Below are 16,677 nucleotides of genomic sequence, written 5' to 3' on the forward strand. Positions count from 1 at the left end.
AAAATAGAATTTTTTGACTATTATTTCATGTGTCAGGCTTCACAGGGTTAATGATCTGAATACTTCTTCCACCACTGTTGAAGATCAAACAAAAATCTCCAGAACTCAATCTGCTATGAAATCATGACAAACACACAAATGAAAAATGTGTTTCCTTGAAGCTAATACAAGTTTAGTGACTTCATGTTATCATTACACACTTGTCTCCTGAAATGCCTTTTTTGAGTCTGCAGATGTTGGCGATGCATGTTATTAACAATGTGATTTTGTTTTCCGTTTTAAATGAGAGGAATAGTAAACACTTGAGCTCATGGCCTCTATTGTTAAATCTCTATTTCTCCATCTTAATTGTTCATATAATAGATTTTAAAGAGCTGGTGCTATAATGTAAATTCTACCACAACATGACTTGAATGTACAAATCATTTAGAGGAAACAGCTAATGGTGATAGAACTGCACACACTGAAANCTCCGTTTTAAATGAGAGGAGGAGTGAACACTTGAGCTCATGGCCTCTATTGTTAAATCTCTATTTCTCCATCTTAATTGTTCAATAGATTTTAAAGAGCTGTTGCTATAATGTAAAGTCTACCACAACATGACTTGAATGTACAAATCATTTAGAGGAAACAGCTAATGGTGATAGAACTGCACACACTGAAACAGCATTTAGCAGCTACTGCAGACAGCTGGAAAAACAACTTCCAAATGAACAGTGCAGCTCTTACTTTTACATGTGTGTCGTAATTTCCCCCAAGTCAGTTTTATTTTCCTTAATCTTACTACCACTTTCTAATGAGGTAGCCTAACTTTTATTAATGGGTTATAGTGTGTAATGAATGGTTTTATATAATGCTGCCCAATATTTCACTAGGACTTTACAGATGAGTTCATTAATCAGAACCACTTTTGGGTTGCCGAGGATTGTGAAGGTGGATAAACACCAGCTGTGGGGATTTTTTTTTACCCTTGGGAAACTATGAGTAACTTAAAACAGAACTTTAGAGCATTAGTAAACAATGTATAAAAACTTTATAAAAGTTTATAAGTTTTAAAATCATACTTATCATGTAGCCTATCTACTTTTAAAGACCCTACTTCATTTGTTTGTGTTAAGCACTCTGAGTTTCACTATGAAAAATAAATGTTTCCTTGTCTTAAGTCTTTAGACATCTGAGCTAATTCTCTTCCTCTCCGCACTGCATTAGAGCAAAATCACTGAAGATTAGTGGAGAGCATTTTGCACATGGTGTGGACAAAAAACAAATGCAGGGGGGGGGGGGTGCAACAAGCTGTAGAGGCGATGGAAGGAGAATGCACACGTGCAGAAGGTCAATCGTGTGCTCGGGGCTCTCCCTCTTCCTCGTGCCACTAAGGATAAAAAGCTCATTTCACTCAAGCACTTACAGACATTCCCCTCGACAACCGTCACGATGCTGCAGCTGCTGACATTCCTGGTGGAGAAGCTCTCCCTCCTCTCCAGCCTGAAACTTTTTGAGCCCAGCTGGTTGGACGGTGAGGACCAGGAGCCCCCCGCTCAGCGCGGACCGCCACCGCCCCCCCGCAGAGGAGACCTGCTTGAGGTCCCAAGAACCATTTTCACCCACTTCGGTATTTACCTAGGTGACAATAAAGTAGCTCACCTGATCCCTGACATCCTCCCTGTTCTTACAAACGACAAGAAGCTCATCAGCTCTGTCATAACGAACAAGAGACTCATCCTCGGCTGCCTCTACAAGTGCGCCACGGTGCGCGTGGACACGCTGGAGGATTTTGCTTATGGCTCCAACATCCTGGTTAACCGCATGGATAAGATGATGAAGGCACAAGCGTTTCCCAATGAAGATGTCGCCCAGAGAGCCGAAAAACAGATCGGAGGGATCCCATACAGTCTGCTGTGGAATAACTGTGAACACTTTGTGACATACTGCAGATATGGACATGCAGCAAGCCGCCAAACAGAGAAGGTATTAAGCCCAACACTCTCTATTTGAATAAGCACAGAATTAAATGTTGCTCAGGTTATTGATCATGGCATAATATCCCTTAGGCTGTATACAGGTTTATCTTAGTGCATCATAAAGGTAAACATTACACAAGGTTTATTTCATATGTTGGAGTGCATCATCACTGTCTCTTTGTAGTTAGTTCAAACATGGCTGGATTAACAATTTTGAAGGCAGGTGGGCCAAAATTTGTTGTTGGGCCCCCCTCCCAACCTCAGTGCTTTGCTCAAGGATCCTGACAAATCCAACTTCCCATTAAATACAGGGCACACAAAGACCCAAACAACAAAACTAAACTAAACAAAGCAAACAAAAACTCAAATACGACTCGTGCAGTTTGAATTACATTCATTATAATATTTAGGAATATGCACAGTGGGAACATGGTATAAAGAAAAATAAGGTCTTCAAACTAGAGTCTGACACAGGACCTCTCTACAAGACAGGTCCACAAGTTTAAGTGAGGGTTTCAATTAGACCCACCCATATCCTGAGGCATCCTGTCCTGTCATCAGTTTACTCAGTAGATGAGAGTATAAACAAAACACCAGCATCATTAAATGTATTACATCTGCTGTGTGAAATGATGCAACAGCTTGTTTTTCCATAAGCTTAATGTATTTTCTGATGTTAGCAAAGCACCTCTGCAATAAAGCGCTGCAAGAAGGCTTGTAAATACAGGGACTACCCAGAGTTCATATTGTACTTATGTGGTGCACATTCCAAAACAAAACTGCAAATCTGATATAAAAAAAACTGCCCAACAGTCAGTGAACTGGGTTTAACCTTGCACACTGATTTACAACAGCAGTTTAACTGCTGGAGCCATGGTTGATGAGTTTTACAAACACTTTCCAGGTGATGGCAAAGCCGAAACTTTGTGCAGCAGCCAGGAAAGATGTGCAGTAACTAACTTTGTTTCTTTCCTTTGTAGTTCTGTGAGTGTCTGAAATCAATCATCAGAGACCAGCGCAGCGTCATTGTTACAGGACTGCTTGGAATTATCTCCATGGTCTGTTTTGGTATGGCAGCTTCAACTACATTACCCACAATTCTTATCCCCTTCACTCTGTGGATGGCTGGTTAAAAAGGGGCTCAGCGCAAAGAATGTGCAAATGAACTGAACTGAACTTTTTACTTGGCAAAGAAGACTGACTGGGAACCTCTTCCAATCACTGGACTCTTCTTATGTGATGCCTTATAAATCTGCTCTACAACAATATACTTTCATTTTATTGTGTAGGCAATGCTGAATGTTTTGTGCGTTAATAGTTTCCTGCACAGCTTATGCTTGTCCTCTCACCAAGTGTGGTGAGGTACATTAAATCTCTGATACAAGACTACAGTTAGTGATTCATCTTGCTAACATTTGAGTCACCACAACAGTGAATACACAGAGTACATGAACTGTAACAATATCTTGAGCATCATAATGTACATAGAGGAGATTTTATAATAATGTACTTAATATAGTGATGTAAATAGGAAAAAATGTTTAATAAAAAAATGTATTTTTATTTGTGTGCCTTGTGTGTGAGTGTGACTCTCCCAACATGCCAGTGGAAGCAGAGCCTTAAATTAGCCTTAATAACGGCAGATACTCTATGCCATGCTGTATGGTGGTTATGGGTGAAACTGTGTTGTGAAACTGGTAAAACAGAAAATACAGCATGTGTGTAAATGTGCAGTATAGATGCACTGCAAAGAATGCTTAGGAATAAAAATTTCAACCAATCACATTGAAGCAGCGTCATCAAACTACCTGAATCTTTTCATGCTGGATATAAATCTATAGCTGTGACTATGTGTTAGGTTGAATTCAGATAATTCGACATTAAATTTCACATATGTTTCTAAAACTGTTTGAGATTTTTTCTTAATGTTCAAGAAAGTGCTGAATAAGGATGAGACACATTTAATCTAGTCTATAAATAACAAAGGCTGTTTGTGTACGATCACTCAATTTCTGTGACCTTTAAATGAGGATTTAACTTGTTGCCAATTAAGCCTTCTTAATGAGGACCCTTGACCTTAATTCACCACAATAAGGCCCGAGTTTCAAAGTCTGAACTGCACAACAAAGTGATTAGAGAAAGCTGCTTTGTTTCTGTCAAAATCAAGCAAACGTTGACCAATACCTAATCCTACTAACTGCAATGGCCCCGCCCTCCCAATTCCAACATAAATGAAATGCTCAGGTGTTGGACACTTTGCTGCACACTGCCATCATGTTTCTCTACCAACTGATCAACTTCTTCTTCGCAGCTTCCAAAAAGGAGGAGGACTCGAAATATGACCTTTCCCTTTATAAGCGCGGTGATCTATTAGAAGTCCCCAGGACACTGTTCACCCATTTTGGTATCTACCTTGGCGACAACCGTGTGGCCCATCTCATTCCGGACATCCTGCCTGCGATCTCCAAGAATAAATCTGCAATTGCCAAGATGGTAACAAATAACCGGTTGCTGCTTGGGGTTATCTCGAAGGTTGCCAGCGTCAGAGTGGACTCTGTGGCGGATTTCGCTTATGGCTCAGAGATTCTGATCAACCACATGGACAAAGTGTGCAGCCAGCCTGCGTTGGATGGGGATGAGGTGGCTCGAAGGGCTGAGAAACTCCTGGGCTCCGTCACCTACAGTTTACTGTGGTACAACTGTGAACACTACGTTATGTACTGCAGATATGGCATGGCTATCAGCTACCAGACATACCAGGTAGAGTCTCTGGGTTCCAGTTAGTAGAGATATTAAATGTTAGTTTTACATTTTTTATGTCGGTCTGTCTTAAAGCAATACTTGACTTGCTGAGTGATGGAAGGACAGTAACACAAAGAGGGAAGGAATACTGTACTACAAAGTGAGTAACTTTGGCAGATATCTATTTTATCTGACCAAGTTAGACCGTTCTACCCTCATATTAACTTCACCTGAACTTTGAAATACAGTTTTGCATGCATGCATAGATTTAGTTCTACTCCACTGACATCTTCACAGCCAGTGTAGACAGGAGGAATAATTACAGTGACCAATAACTACCTTAATGTCCGTAAAAACATGTGAGTGTTGATTTAAGACAGATTTGAAAGTGTGGTGTGCTGTGGGGTTTACAAATTGCTCTCTGGTAAAAAACATCAGGGATTATTTTGAAATATTCTGTGTAAAAACATATTTTTTATGTCATGGTTTATCAGCTTTACTTTCAATGGTTATTACTAAGCAATGATTAACACGGTAATCCTTAATTCTTTGATTCTAATCTTCAACTCCTGGAGAATATTGCATTGCTAAGGTCACATGCAAAGACACAGGTTATTGCACGTGTGGCATTTGAAAAGCCCTTTATATCCAAGGGGTTTAGTGATAAACAGATTATTGGACAATTTGCGTAGTCACACTCAGTGTAAAGCAATGTTAATCCAAATGTACTTATGAAGGTGTGTGACTGAAAAAATTCGGACTTCTTCTTTCATTGTTTCGTATGTGGTCATACAAGGATGTTTTGACTGCAGAGGGCTGCTTGCTTCTTGCTTCCGTCCACTGCAGTGAACATTAACGTCACTTATTCATGAGGCAAGCAGCTCCATCTAGTGTTGCTTTACGTCCAATTTACTATCATCCTGGAGTTAATGGAGACTTCCTGTGACAATAGACCGTCACTGCTCTACTAATTTATCATCGGCTTTGCCCTCAATCTAATTCTAATTCTCACACCCTTTCCTCCAGTTCTGCACAACGGTTAGGAAGATCGTCTGCAGCAGGTTGACTGCCTATCTGACTGCGCTATGCGGTGTAGGAACCATGCTGTATCTGGGCTGCGTGACGCCGCTGATGGTTTTACCAACACTGCTCATCTCATTCACCATCTGGATGGCAGCCTAAAGGCCTCATGAGTAAAGACTCAAGTAACAAACTGGTGGACAGTGAAATTACGCCCTGTGTATTAGCTGGGTGACTAAAGGTACTGGGAAACAAATGTGTTCACAGTGATGAAATGTCATAAGTGCATGAGTTACACACATTTAGTTTGACCTGTTGTTGATTTTTTTTATTTTTATTTAAAGATGTTTTATCTTTCTGTGCCTTGATGGGATTTTCTTCTTGATGCTGTTATAAAACCCCTTTTTTTCTGTTAGATGTCTAATTTTGTCTGTTATTCATCATTAATGTTCACCAGACTCTGATATTCAACATCAATCTCATTCAACAGCAGCAGCTCATGGTTTATAAATGACCTCTGACTCAGCACAGTGGCAAACTCCTGAGGGTTGAGATAAAGCTCGACGAAGACTTTACCTATGATATATATTAGCCTATAGTGATGATATATGTATACTGTATGTAGCCTAAAGCTTATAGGAATGTCACAACTTGTATATACCTTAGGATCATTTAAAAAGTCATCAGTGTGATACTACACTCACATCATGCTGTAGCTTAAACGTTGGCTTGGACAAAGTGCAATAAGCTTCTTATGTAATATTTCTTTGATGGATCATATTGGCAATTGTTATATATGTTGTTGTCAGTCCATTAAACATGTATTTCTACCTGCTTCCGGTTTTGTTTCTTTCCCTTTTTTCACATCCTCTCTTTTTACGTTCTGTGACTCGATATCACCCAATGGAAAAACATTTATTTAAGATACATTAAAGGTCCATGGGAACGTACCATTGACTACAGGCTTGGGAAAAAAATAGCCGCAAAATATTTCAATTTGAGTGAAATGTTTTGCTCAATACTGCAGAGAATGTGGTCAACTGTCTGTCATTGTAACTACAACAAGAATAGCATTATGCACTGGGCAACGTTCATAAACCTTTTTTTAGCATTTCCCCTGAGAATTCATAGGAAGCAAACAAAACAATCACCCAAACAGACTGATTGAATACGGGAGACACTTAACGGTGATAGAGAAGTATTATTTAAAGCAACTCTGAATTTCACTGATTCATAATTTCAAGAATCTGAGGGTCTGAGTGGTAAATCAATAAATCTTTATTATAGTTTGATGGTGGTGTATCTATCTGTGCCCACAAAGCTATTAAGATTATGTAACTCCATAAAAGGAATGAAATGGACTTCAAACTGATGTAAAACATCTGGGTTTTCTAAATAATCTTTTAAGTATTTGAAAAAGTCAGAGGATCCTTGTTGTCAACCAAGTGCAAAGGGGGAAAGCAGGCAAGCGAAAAGTCCAAAAACAGAAAGGAACGGGGTCATAACTGAACAGGCAGGACCAAGAAAACTACAGGACTAGCTTGCTACAGCTTGAGTCCAGGTATATGTGCTGAGGAGCTGATGAGAGAATGGGGATCAGGTGGGTGGGTGGGTGGATGGATGTGGAAGTCAGTTGATGTGGAAATCTGGGTACAACTAGTGGACAGGGAAGGAGGAATTTGCAGGAGATTATTAACGGGCAACAGAGCAAAAAAGTGTGCAAAATGTTACAGACTGTCGACATGAAATCCTGTACTTGTCTCTGAAGTGGATTCTACCTACTTTCCATTTATCAGTTCCAGGACATGGTGCCAAAAAAATTTGGAGCTAAAAATCTTTGTTTGATGAACTCTGTATACATTAGATACTGTAATATTAGGACATAAAGGTGACATACTGTAATCCTGGTTCTATTAGCACAGGCTAAGGCTGAGCACAGGGCTGCCAGATGTAAATTGCACATACTATCTTTTTCTACCTCTTGATTTCAGTGACGATGTCGAAAACAAAGCACAACAAATCTAAAACCTTGTAATGGAGTAAAATAATCAGCCAAACCTTTCGCATTTCATTTGTTGCTACGCAGAATTGATACAATGTTGTGCAAATAATAAGATACCATAGAACGTACCAGATAAAGATACCATTTGAAAAAATACAAAACTATTTTCCTGTTAGAACTATCATGACATGATGTGAATGCAAAACCAAACCTGGACTCAGAATCATCGAGCTGGAGTCAGTGGATGGCCAGAGAAACATCAAGGCAGCTGTTCACATCTGATGCCAGAGACAGGAGGTACAGGAGTTATCACGTCATCAATTTTCCATAATTACAGTAACTGAGCCACATCCATAACAACTAAGTAAATAGACCTTGAGTTAAGATTATTTTGTCTTTTACTATTTCCAAGGTCATGTATGAACATTGTGCTTTACACATAAAATGATATTGTACTATCAGATACTCCTCACCCCGATGGATGATGTTAGAGATATTTTCCATCAAACTCTCATATACCTGCTGGATGTCCGGGATGGCAAGATGTAAAAAGTCAAAAAGGTCAAACTGTAAAAACGTATCTCTGCTTTGAACCTGAGTGATACAGGTAAAGACTGGTGTCAATTAAGGATAATTGCCTTGCCATTACACTAAGCACTTTGTCCTGCAGAGAAACGTATGTATTGATTTAACAGAGGCTGATGTAATGGGCACAAGTTCTATTAAGCGGAGTGCAGCGGGACTCACTGAGGGAAATCTGATTTCATTTCTATATTTCCATATGGTGTGAAAGGTCTCCCTTATTTAGCTACCAATAAATATGTCAAACATGGATCACATGGGGGCTTCCAAAATCAAGGAAGAAGAGAATGGGATGAATCTATAGGAGCACAAACAAACATCCTGTCTCTGTAGGATAAAGGACTTGCTCTAAGCATAAACATACCAACAATATCCAACATTCATAAGAATCATTACAGGGAGAAATGGCTATCACTGTTCTCTTAGTGCAGATGTATATAGGCTATATTTTTTCTTTTCTTTTTTCTTGTCTTTTTTCTTCTTTGTATTGGCTATTCGAGCACAGCAGTAAGTCTCTATTTCCTTATTTTCAACAGTATTTCACCCCAGCCACAGCCTCGAGGGACATTAGAGTCCAAACATTCCAACTGTGAAATGGTTCCCACACCATTGAAAGACCGGTGGTGACTCAATTAAATGATTATCTGTCTAGCAATGGTCTATTTGAAACATTACAATTAAGGTCCAAACTTTTCCAGAATTCTGAGAGGAATCTCTCAGAGGCAACAAACAAGCTACTCCTTGCATTGCCAAGTATCTCAGTTGCTCATGCCAGGACATGATTTAGTTGCATCTTTTTATTTTTTCTGTCTCTCCCTGTAGCCTGCACTCTCAATGTTGGTTTACTGATCTCTACAACATGCATTACCTTTACATGGAAGGGTAGCTGTATCCTTTTGTGGCCAGAGGCATCACACGATGCAAATTCCAACTGCTGTCAGTGAAAGTGCTGATGATGCAAGGGGCAGTTGTGTCAGTTGTGGACTGTGTAAACTCAATCAAGCAACAACCAATCAAGAATTTAAGTCCTTTCTGTCTGATAAAACCAGTGTTCAGCTTTACCACAATATTCAGCGTAGGTTAGGGTGAGGGTTAGTAAGTATTTTGTGTTCCCTTTCCATGTTTTGACAAATCCTCAGTTTGTGCTCACATATGCAGATGACACCAAAATCTATATGCAAATAAAACTCACTTACTTGCATCCTTCTATTTATCTTTCTGCAACTGAATGCTAACAAACTTAAGATGCAAGTTGTTGGCCCCAAAACATAACAGTCTTGCGACATAGAAGTAACTATAGATTTTGGTGGCTATCTAATTACAAACTGCCAACGGTTTTTGTCTTGTCTTCGCAACCTTACCTAATTTCACAGTTTTTAGGCTGAAGTTTAATTAACAAACAACAAACTATTAGCCTGTAATGATGCCCAAATATGCTAAAACTGGAAGCTACTATTGACAATGAATGAGATGCTGATTATGTGGGAATACTTTGCTTAGTTTTGGTCTTTACAATGTTATTGGTTTTGCATCTCACAAAATAAGCTTTATGCCCAAAACATTTCCATTACAATTCCCCAGTTCATGCTCTGTAGTGCACCTCAGGTTTGAGGAGCTTCATTATATTATAGCACATGTTCAAATTACTGTATGATAATCAGACATGATGCCATCAAAGGAAAGGCAATCCCGCTAGCAACATTGTGGAGTCCTTGAAACTAAACCTATGCCTTAAAGATTGAGTTGAGTTCAGCTCCAGAAAATGGATAACTATTTCATCATTACTGCTTATAGACAAGACAAATATAGAAAATTGTTCTCTTCTTCTCTTTTTTGTGTTGATAAAAAGAACAAAACACCACCTATTCTTACAAGTAGTCTGATTTCAAACCTGTCTCTTAGTAATTACGTTTCCATACATCTAAACTGCAACAGCAAATACATTTTGTTGTTTAGGCAACAAAAGCACTTTGATCTGGTCACAATTATGTTTCCTACAAAACATATTTATTTTTGCATTTTAGTTGTAGCCTATATAAATGCAATTTTAAAGAGAAAGGTTTGCTGATTCCTAACTGAGAAATATAGAGTAGAGACAGTGCAGTTGTTGTTTTCCAATGCTTTATTAAATGCTAAGAGTAGATATGGCACAGCAGCAGCTGTAGTAATTATGATGTATAGTGAGGTAGAGGAGTAGTCAGGCAGCAGACAGAAAGACTATCAGCCCTGGCTGTGCAAGAGCAGTGTGGCAATACAAGTCTAAATTGATGATATACACACACTGGAAGCCTGGTGCGTGTGAGAAGGAGGGGCAACATATTATTGTTATTTGACTGCAAATTTGCTGCAGGAATGACTGAAGATGGATCATGATCATCTCATTTAGATTCTGTTTAGTCCCTGTTGTCTGTGGAGACAAAGATAAAGGTAGAGACAAACACACACAAAGAGCTGTCCTTTAAGTGGAATCTGCTCAGCCATGTAGAAAATACCTTTAATTTTTTTATTGCATCTAAAGAAAAAGCTCTAAATGATGCCTTGATTAAAAGATAACAAACTACTATGACCACTTTAAGTCTTTTCAGCATCCTTCAACTCTGCATATTGATCTTTAGAAGGGGTGTCCACCATCTACTCTCTACTATCCCTGTCAAAATAAGGGCAAAAATATCTGTAAAATTACTTATGTGTAGGAAGTAATCATGTCATTTTGGGGCACAGGGTTTGAAAAAGAATAGTGTGGATACTTCTTTTTCACTGCAATTTTAACTCCAATGATAGCTCATGATAAAACATATAACAACAGTGAATGAAGTGAGAAGTTTACCTTGTTTAGCAGTTCACCTTCAGACTGGCATCTGGTGTTTAAATTGTGACATTAGGCAGGAGTTTGCAGCATTGTAAAGAACAGGTGACATATGGTCAATAATCTTATTTAATAGGCTATGATTAAATATCCCTGACATAGGAGCCCTATGTAGCTTTGCATCTTAATGCCTCTGCTGTTCACAATGATAAATGTGCCGCCGTCCTCCTCAGACACAGCGTGTTTGCCATGAAAACTCCTGCAGGTATTTAGGTATGCTTCAGTCACTTCAGATATCTCCGGAGCATGATTCTATTTAGATAGAGGACATAAACAACCAGTCAGTTCTCTGTGCTGCCGTGTTGAGTTACCGGCTCAGTGCATATTGTCACTTAGGAAGTGGATGGTTCTAATTTAGAGGATGTGTATTGCGACAATATAATTTGACTCTAAATAGGATCAATAAAGCATAAAAAAACAAGGAAATACATTTAGTGTCATTTGCATTCTACCTTTGCACTGCCTACCAAAAGATTATGTGAAGAAGACATGGATACAGGTAGATAGTAACACTGTCCACTTTATTAATGTGGTGAAAATGTCATTAAGCACTTGAAGCAATCTTGTAGGGACTTCATTTGCCAGAGGTGAACTGTTAACAATGCAGAAATGTTAATGTCTCATGCTGAAAGTTGCTGCATTTAGATTTGTAGCTATAATCCTTTTACAAAATTAATCGATATTATGGAACAAATGACTATAATGACTATACGGATGTGAAAGGTTACGTTCGTGGCAACTGTCTCACAGAGATTTATCAGCTGACTCTACAGTTTGCCAAAAGTTTCAGGTCATTGTTTTGTTATGGTTTTCTTCAGCTTTACTGTTTTGACACTGCTCTCATTAACCTCATTTCTAGTTGCAGCAGTGAGTTGTTTTTACCAAAAAGCTCTGATAAATCCACTATATGCTACCTGACAAGCACCAAGGTACCAGTGGATTGGCGTGTTTTATCCTATTTACTACAAATCACATAAACTTTACCTCACAGCTAGCCATTTCACAAGCCATGCTGCTGTGCTTTAGACATTTTAAATGTACTTTTTTTGAAACCATTCCATTGGTTTGAATTATTTTCTATATGGTATGAAAATACATGAGCAGAGTCTTGATACTTTCCTGAGTTGGGTAATCCATCCACAGTGAACAGCAAGTCTACTTTAAAGTTACTTTATTGCAGTAAGGGCATAAATGAAAATCAAGAACTGCCTGGAATGGAAGCGAAAGTACAAAAAAGTAAAACTTTGAAAATCGTTTTTTTGTACTTACAGAGCTAAAACCTTAAACACACCATATATATTATTTAAATGACAACAGGGGAATCTTTTCTGGTGCTGACATTCACATTAAAACAAGGTCACCATTTACTGACTGCTCCATTTCCTAAAACCATGGGGGAACCTCAAACATGCCCATCTATTCAGTGTTTCCTGGTTTTTCTCATTACTTCACCATCTGTGTTGTTGCACTCTGGGCAAAGTGGGCTTTTGCCAAGGAGGCTGCTTGACAGTAACTCAATTTCTAACGGCTACATGGTGTCTTGGTTTATAACAGTGGTAATAAAATTATGAGCCCAATTACCATCCAGAGGCTCAACAATTTGAAATGGGTCAGCTACATTGTACTACACTTCATTGACCATAATATGAAATGTTAGCGTTACTGCACAAAGTGAGTTCTCTAATGATGATATATTTTGTGGGCTCTGAAGCAAATCAATAAGCAAAGTCATGCTGTTGTTTTCACTGAAAGATTTATGTGAAAATAATTTCACTTTCTAAATCATGTCAGTGCTTCAAATAGCTGATTAAAATAAAACATGTCTGTAACATGCCTCAAAATGCCCCAAATCTGTGCACTTTTATACACAGTGAGTGCAGCCAGATCCACTTACAGTCTACTGGGATTGTCCACTGTTGACTGCTTAAAATGTACTAAACTTGCAAAGAACATTTATTGATTGACAATGTCTTCAAATTCAAACTCTAGAAATCATGATTTAGTTGCCACACAGAGGAGTTTGTTTTACATTTTTTATGCAAACTATGAGCTTTGTGCTCCTACTGAAGCACTGGTCTGCAGAGGCACACCCACAGCAGATCTGACACTGATGAAAAACAGATCAACTTAAGTAGATTAAGATGAACTGTATTAATGCTCTGCTTGTACTTGAAACGGTTCTTAATTTGACATCTAAGCTGGATATTCTCACACTTTCTGGTGGTCATAAACGCTCCATCTTCACAAAGCATTAGCTTTGCTGTCTGTTGACAGACAGACGTACATGGTATTTTCCATTCCAGCAGACGCCTAAACACCCAGCATGAAGTGCATAAAAACGATCCACTGGGAGGCAAACATGCAGCAGACATCTCTTTGTTTCAGGATGTTGGTCAGGGAAGGATACGTTTCCTCCTTGTTGCACAACCCGCCTCATATGTCAGTCTCTCAGCGTCTCACAGGGCAGGTAATGCGCCCTCAGTGCCAAACCGGCTGCAGTGCGCACTGGCAAACGTTGCGCGCTTTGCTTTTGCGCTCACTTGTTCCGTCGGCGTTTGATGGTTTTCTATTATTTTATTCGTCTGGATAACGCAGGGAGGAGAAGAAACAAAAGTTTGCTGGAGACAGAAGCTATTTGAGGAATCTAAAAACGTCACTCTGCAGATTTAGGTGAGTGGATCTTAATCTGAGCAAAAAGCTTGTTGATCTTGCATTTGATCTTTTGATCCAGACAGCTATCTATTATGGAAAAATGATCTGTTGCCTATTATAGCGACTGACCCATGCCTCGTTTCTTAATGTTCTTTTTATATCACTATCACCAGTCACCGCAGGACTCAGTCACAGCTGCATTTTAACTTCTTAAGCCATTTTTCGGCGAAGTGCCACATGTCGTAGCAGAGAGATAACAAAGCTGGGACAGTCCCATACAGCAGCTCCTGCTGTGGACTATTAGCTCAGACATACAAATGAAAGATTTTCAAAGTGCAGCAGTTTATGAAGAATGAAGAACAACCTGCTAATCACAGATTCAGGTTTGTCCCGTGATAGATAAGCTCAACTTAACATTCATGGAGAATGTAGCTGGGGTTGATGCCTTGGATGTGATATTAAATGGAAATCCACCATAAAGTGATTGTGTATTGTGCCTTTTGCTTGTACAAGTAAATATCTACAAACACAGCAGTTATCCTATGAGCTGTAAAAACAGAGCATGCAGACTGTCAGAATTCATCAGGTGACACTTTATCAAGCTACTGACACTATTAGATAGTATTAGTATTAGAGAGATGCTGCTTGAGCTTCACTTTAAGATGGCTATGGATCAGAACATGTGCCCATATTAAAGCAAAATCAGAGCTGCTGTCAGTGTCCGTAGCTTCTTCTTTATCTGTCTCCTGAAGGCGTCACCTGCAGTCTGTCTCTGTGATGTTCAGCTCATTGTGCTGTACAATATTCAAGATCTGATGTCTGCTCTGATTTACGGTGGTGGCTCTTTAAATGCTAATAGCACTTCAAATATTTTCAATGTAACCATCTCATCTCACATGGCTTGTACACGGAGTTTTACCATGCACACCATAAATCATAGCTCAACTTTCTCTGTAATGCAAGTTAGATATTTAGTTTGCATAAGTGTCATCATAATTGAAATAATTGCTTTTAAAATGCCTTAAAATTTACATAGATTGAAAATAATACTTACAGACCGTCATTGCTGCTTAAAGGCACAATACATTTTCATTATTTGAATTTGCTCCAAAGGAAAACAGACATCGTTATATATTTTTAGATGCCAGCCAATTGTTTTGGAGAAATACTGAAAACATTTAAGTAATTGACTTTATCTGGGTCACAACATGTATGTCCATTGCTCAAACTGAAGTACATCTTTTCACAGACCGACTTATGGGGACTGTTAGCCATGGATACAGCAGATCAACTCAACATGACTCAAGCGGAAGAGTCACAACTTGTTGTTAAATCTTCCAACTGCTGCTCGACTACAGGCACAATAAGTGATGAGAACTTTTTAAAGCTGGACGACAGCACAAAGCTGGTTGGAGTTCAAGTGATTCTCATCCTTGCTTACAGCACAATCATATTGTTCGGAGTCATTGGAAACTCCTTGGTGATATACGTCGTCTTCAAGTTTAAAAATCTACGGACTGTGACCAACTTCTTTATTGTGAACTTAGCTGTGGCAGACTTGCTGGTGAACACGCTGTGTTTGCCTTTCACCCTCATCTACACTCTCTATGGTGAGTGGAAGTTTGGTCAGGTGCTGTGCTTCATGCTGCCCTGCGCTCAAGGCATGGCCGTGCACGTGTCCACCATCACCTTGAACATCATCGCCCTGGACCGCCACAGGAGCATCATCTACCACACAGAGACCAAGATGTCCAAAGACATGTGCGCTGTGGTCATTGTCATCACGTGGGCCGTCAGCGCCCTGTTGGCCAGCCCGCTCGCCATCTTCAGGGAGTACGGGACATTTGATCTTTCGCCGGATGAATCTATTCAGGTGTGTACAGAGAAGTGGCCGGGAAGCAGCATGAACGGAAGCATCTACAGTATATCGATGCTTCTGGTTCAATATGGCTTACCCCTGGCTATTAACTCTGTTGCTTACATCCGCATCTGGAATAAACTGAAGAATCACATGACTCACGGAGGTCGAAATGACCGCCATCAGCGCAGGAAGAAGACCACTAAGATGCTGCTGACCATGGTGGTGGTCTTTGCTGTCAGCTGGCTGCCTTTCCATGCGTTCCAGTTGGCTGTTGACATCGACAGCACCGTGCTTTATATGAAGGACTTCAAGCTGCTTTTCACTGTGTTCCACATTGTGGCAATGTGCTCGACGTTTGTCAATCCCATCCTGTACGGGTGGATGAACAACAACTACAGGTCGGCCTTCTTGTCTGTGTGTAAGTGTAATAGGCCGTTCAGTTTGAGGTCAAGATGCTCCAAAGGCAGAGACACACTAAAAAGTGAAGAAGGGAAGGTCTGCACAGACTGCAAATCAACAAAGGTGTAAGGTGCACAAAGGAAATTCATTGATAATCACCTGTGGACATGTGAAGTCTGTATTTGGTTTTGTGGGGGCATTTCTTTTCTTACAATGAGGGAAGATGAAAAACATTTATGGGTTGGAGAAATTTAACATAAAAAAAGGGGCTTCAATTTAAAAACAAATGAATTACCTTCACTACATAAAGCTGAGTCATACAAGCTCTAATTCCAAACAATAGCGCTTGTCAACTCGAAGTGTTTGAGAGTCAAACGATGATAGACATTCCTCTTTGTTGGTGTAGATTGTCTGTGTTTGACATTGGCATGGATTTTTGAGAAGACTGCTCTTGACATTTAATGATTTGAATCTGAAATTTAAACAGATGACTAAGACTTTGGCGCTCGGTCAATTGCGATGATAAGGATCCTTTTTAGAGACTATATGAAAATTATTGGGGTGGGCAAGTGGGCTGACTGTTACACTCTCA

General features: G+C 39.5%; 3 protein-coding genes across 3 annotated transcripts; all 3 read left to right on the plus strand.

Moving 5' to 3' along the window:
- Positions 1-1,391: 1,391 nt before the first annotated feature.
- On the plus strand, positions 1,392-3,692 carry LOC111216694 (lecithin retinol acyltransferase-like). Its single transcript, XM_022738312.1, has 2 exons — positions 1,392-1,968; positions 2,942-3,692. Exons 1-2 carry the CDS (start codon positions 1,435-1,437, stop codon positions 3,092-3,094), a joined length of 687 nt encoding a protein of 228 aa, XP_022594033.1. The 5' UTR covers positions 1,392-1,434; the 3' UTR covers positions 3,095-3,692.
- Positions 3,693-4,235: 543 nt separating this feature from the next.
- Positions 4,236-6,551, plus strand: LOC111216699 (lecithin retinol acyltransferase-like). Its single transcript, XM_022738317.1, has 2 exons — positions 4,236-4,721; positions 5,730-6,551. Exons 1-2 carry the CDS (start codon positions 4,236-4,238, stop codon positions 5,883-5,885), a joined length of 642 nt encoding a protein of 213 aa, XP_022594038.1. The 3' UTR covers positions 5,886-6,551.
- Positions 6,552-15,098: 8,547 nt separating this feature from the next.
- npy2r (neuropeptide Y receptor Y2) lies at positions 15,099-16,214 on the plus strand. Its single transcript, XM_022738339.1, has one exon. It carries the CDS (start codon positions 15,099-15,101, stop codon positions 16,212-16,214), a length of 1,116 nt encoding a protein of 371 aa, XP_022594060.1.
- Positions 16,215-16,677: the final 463 nt, after the last annotated feature.

This window comes from Seriola dumerili, unplaced genomic scaffold (assembly GCF_002260705.1).
Source record: "Seriola dumerili isolate Sdu_G_001 unplaced genomic scaffold, Sdu_1.0 BDQW01000035.1, whole genome shotgun sequence".
NCBI lineage: Eukaryota > Metazoa > Chordata > Actinopteri > Carangiformes > Carangidae > Seriola > Seriola dumerili.

What these genes read in the sequence shown, in the direction of transcription:
- LOC111216694 (XM_022738312.1), top strand. Translation starts at nt 1,435, where the DNA reads ATGCTGCAGCTGCTGACATTCCTGGTGGAGAAGCTCTCCCTCCTCTCC. An exon ending in CAAGCCGCCAAACAGAGAAG is followed by an intron (nt 1,969 to 2,941) that starts GTATTAAGCCCA and finishes TTTCCTTTGTAG; the next exon opens with TTCTGTGAGTGTCTGAAATC.
- LOC111216699 (XM_022738317.1), top strand. Translation starts at nt 4,236, where the DNA reads ATGTTTCTCTACCAACTGATCAACTTCTTCTTCGCAGCTTCCAAAAAG. An exon ending in TCAGCTACCAGACATACCAG is followed by an intron (nt 4,722 to 5,729) that starts GTAGAGTCTCTG and finishes CCTTTCCTCCAG; the next exon opens with TTCTGCACAACGGTTAGGAA.
- npy2r (XM_022738339.1), top strand. Translation starts at nt 15,099, where the DNA reads ATGGATACAGCAGATCAACTCAACATGACTCAAGCGGAAGAGTCACAA.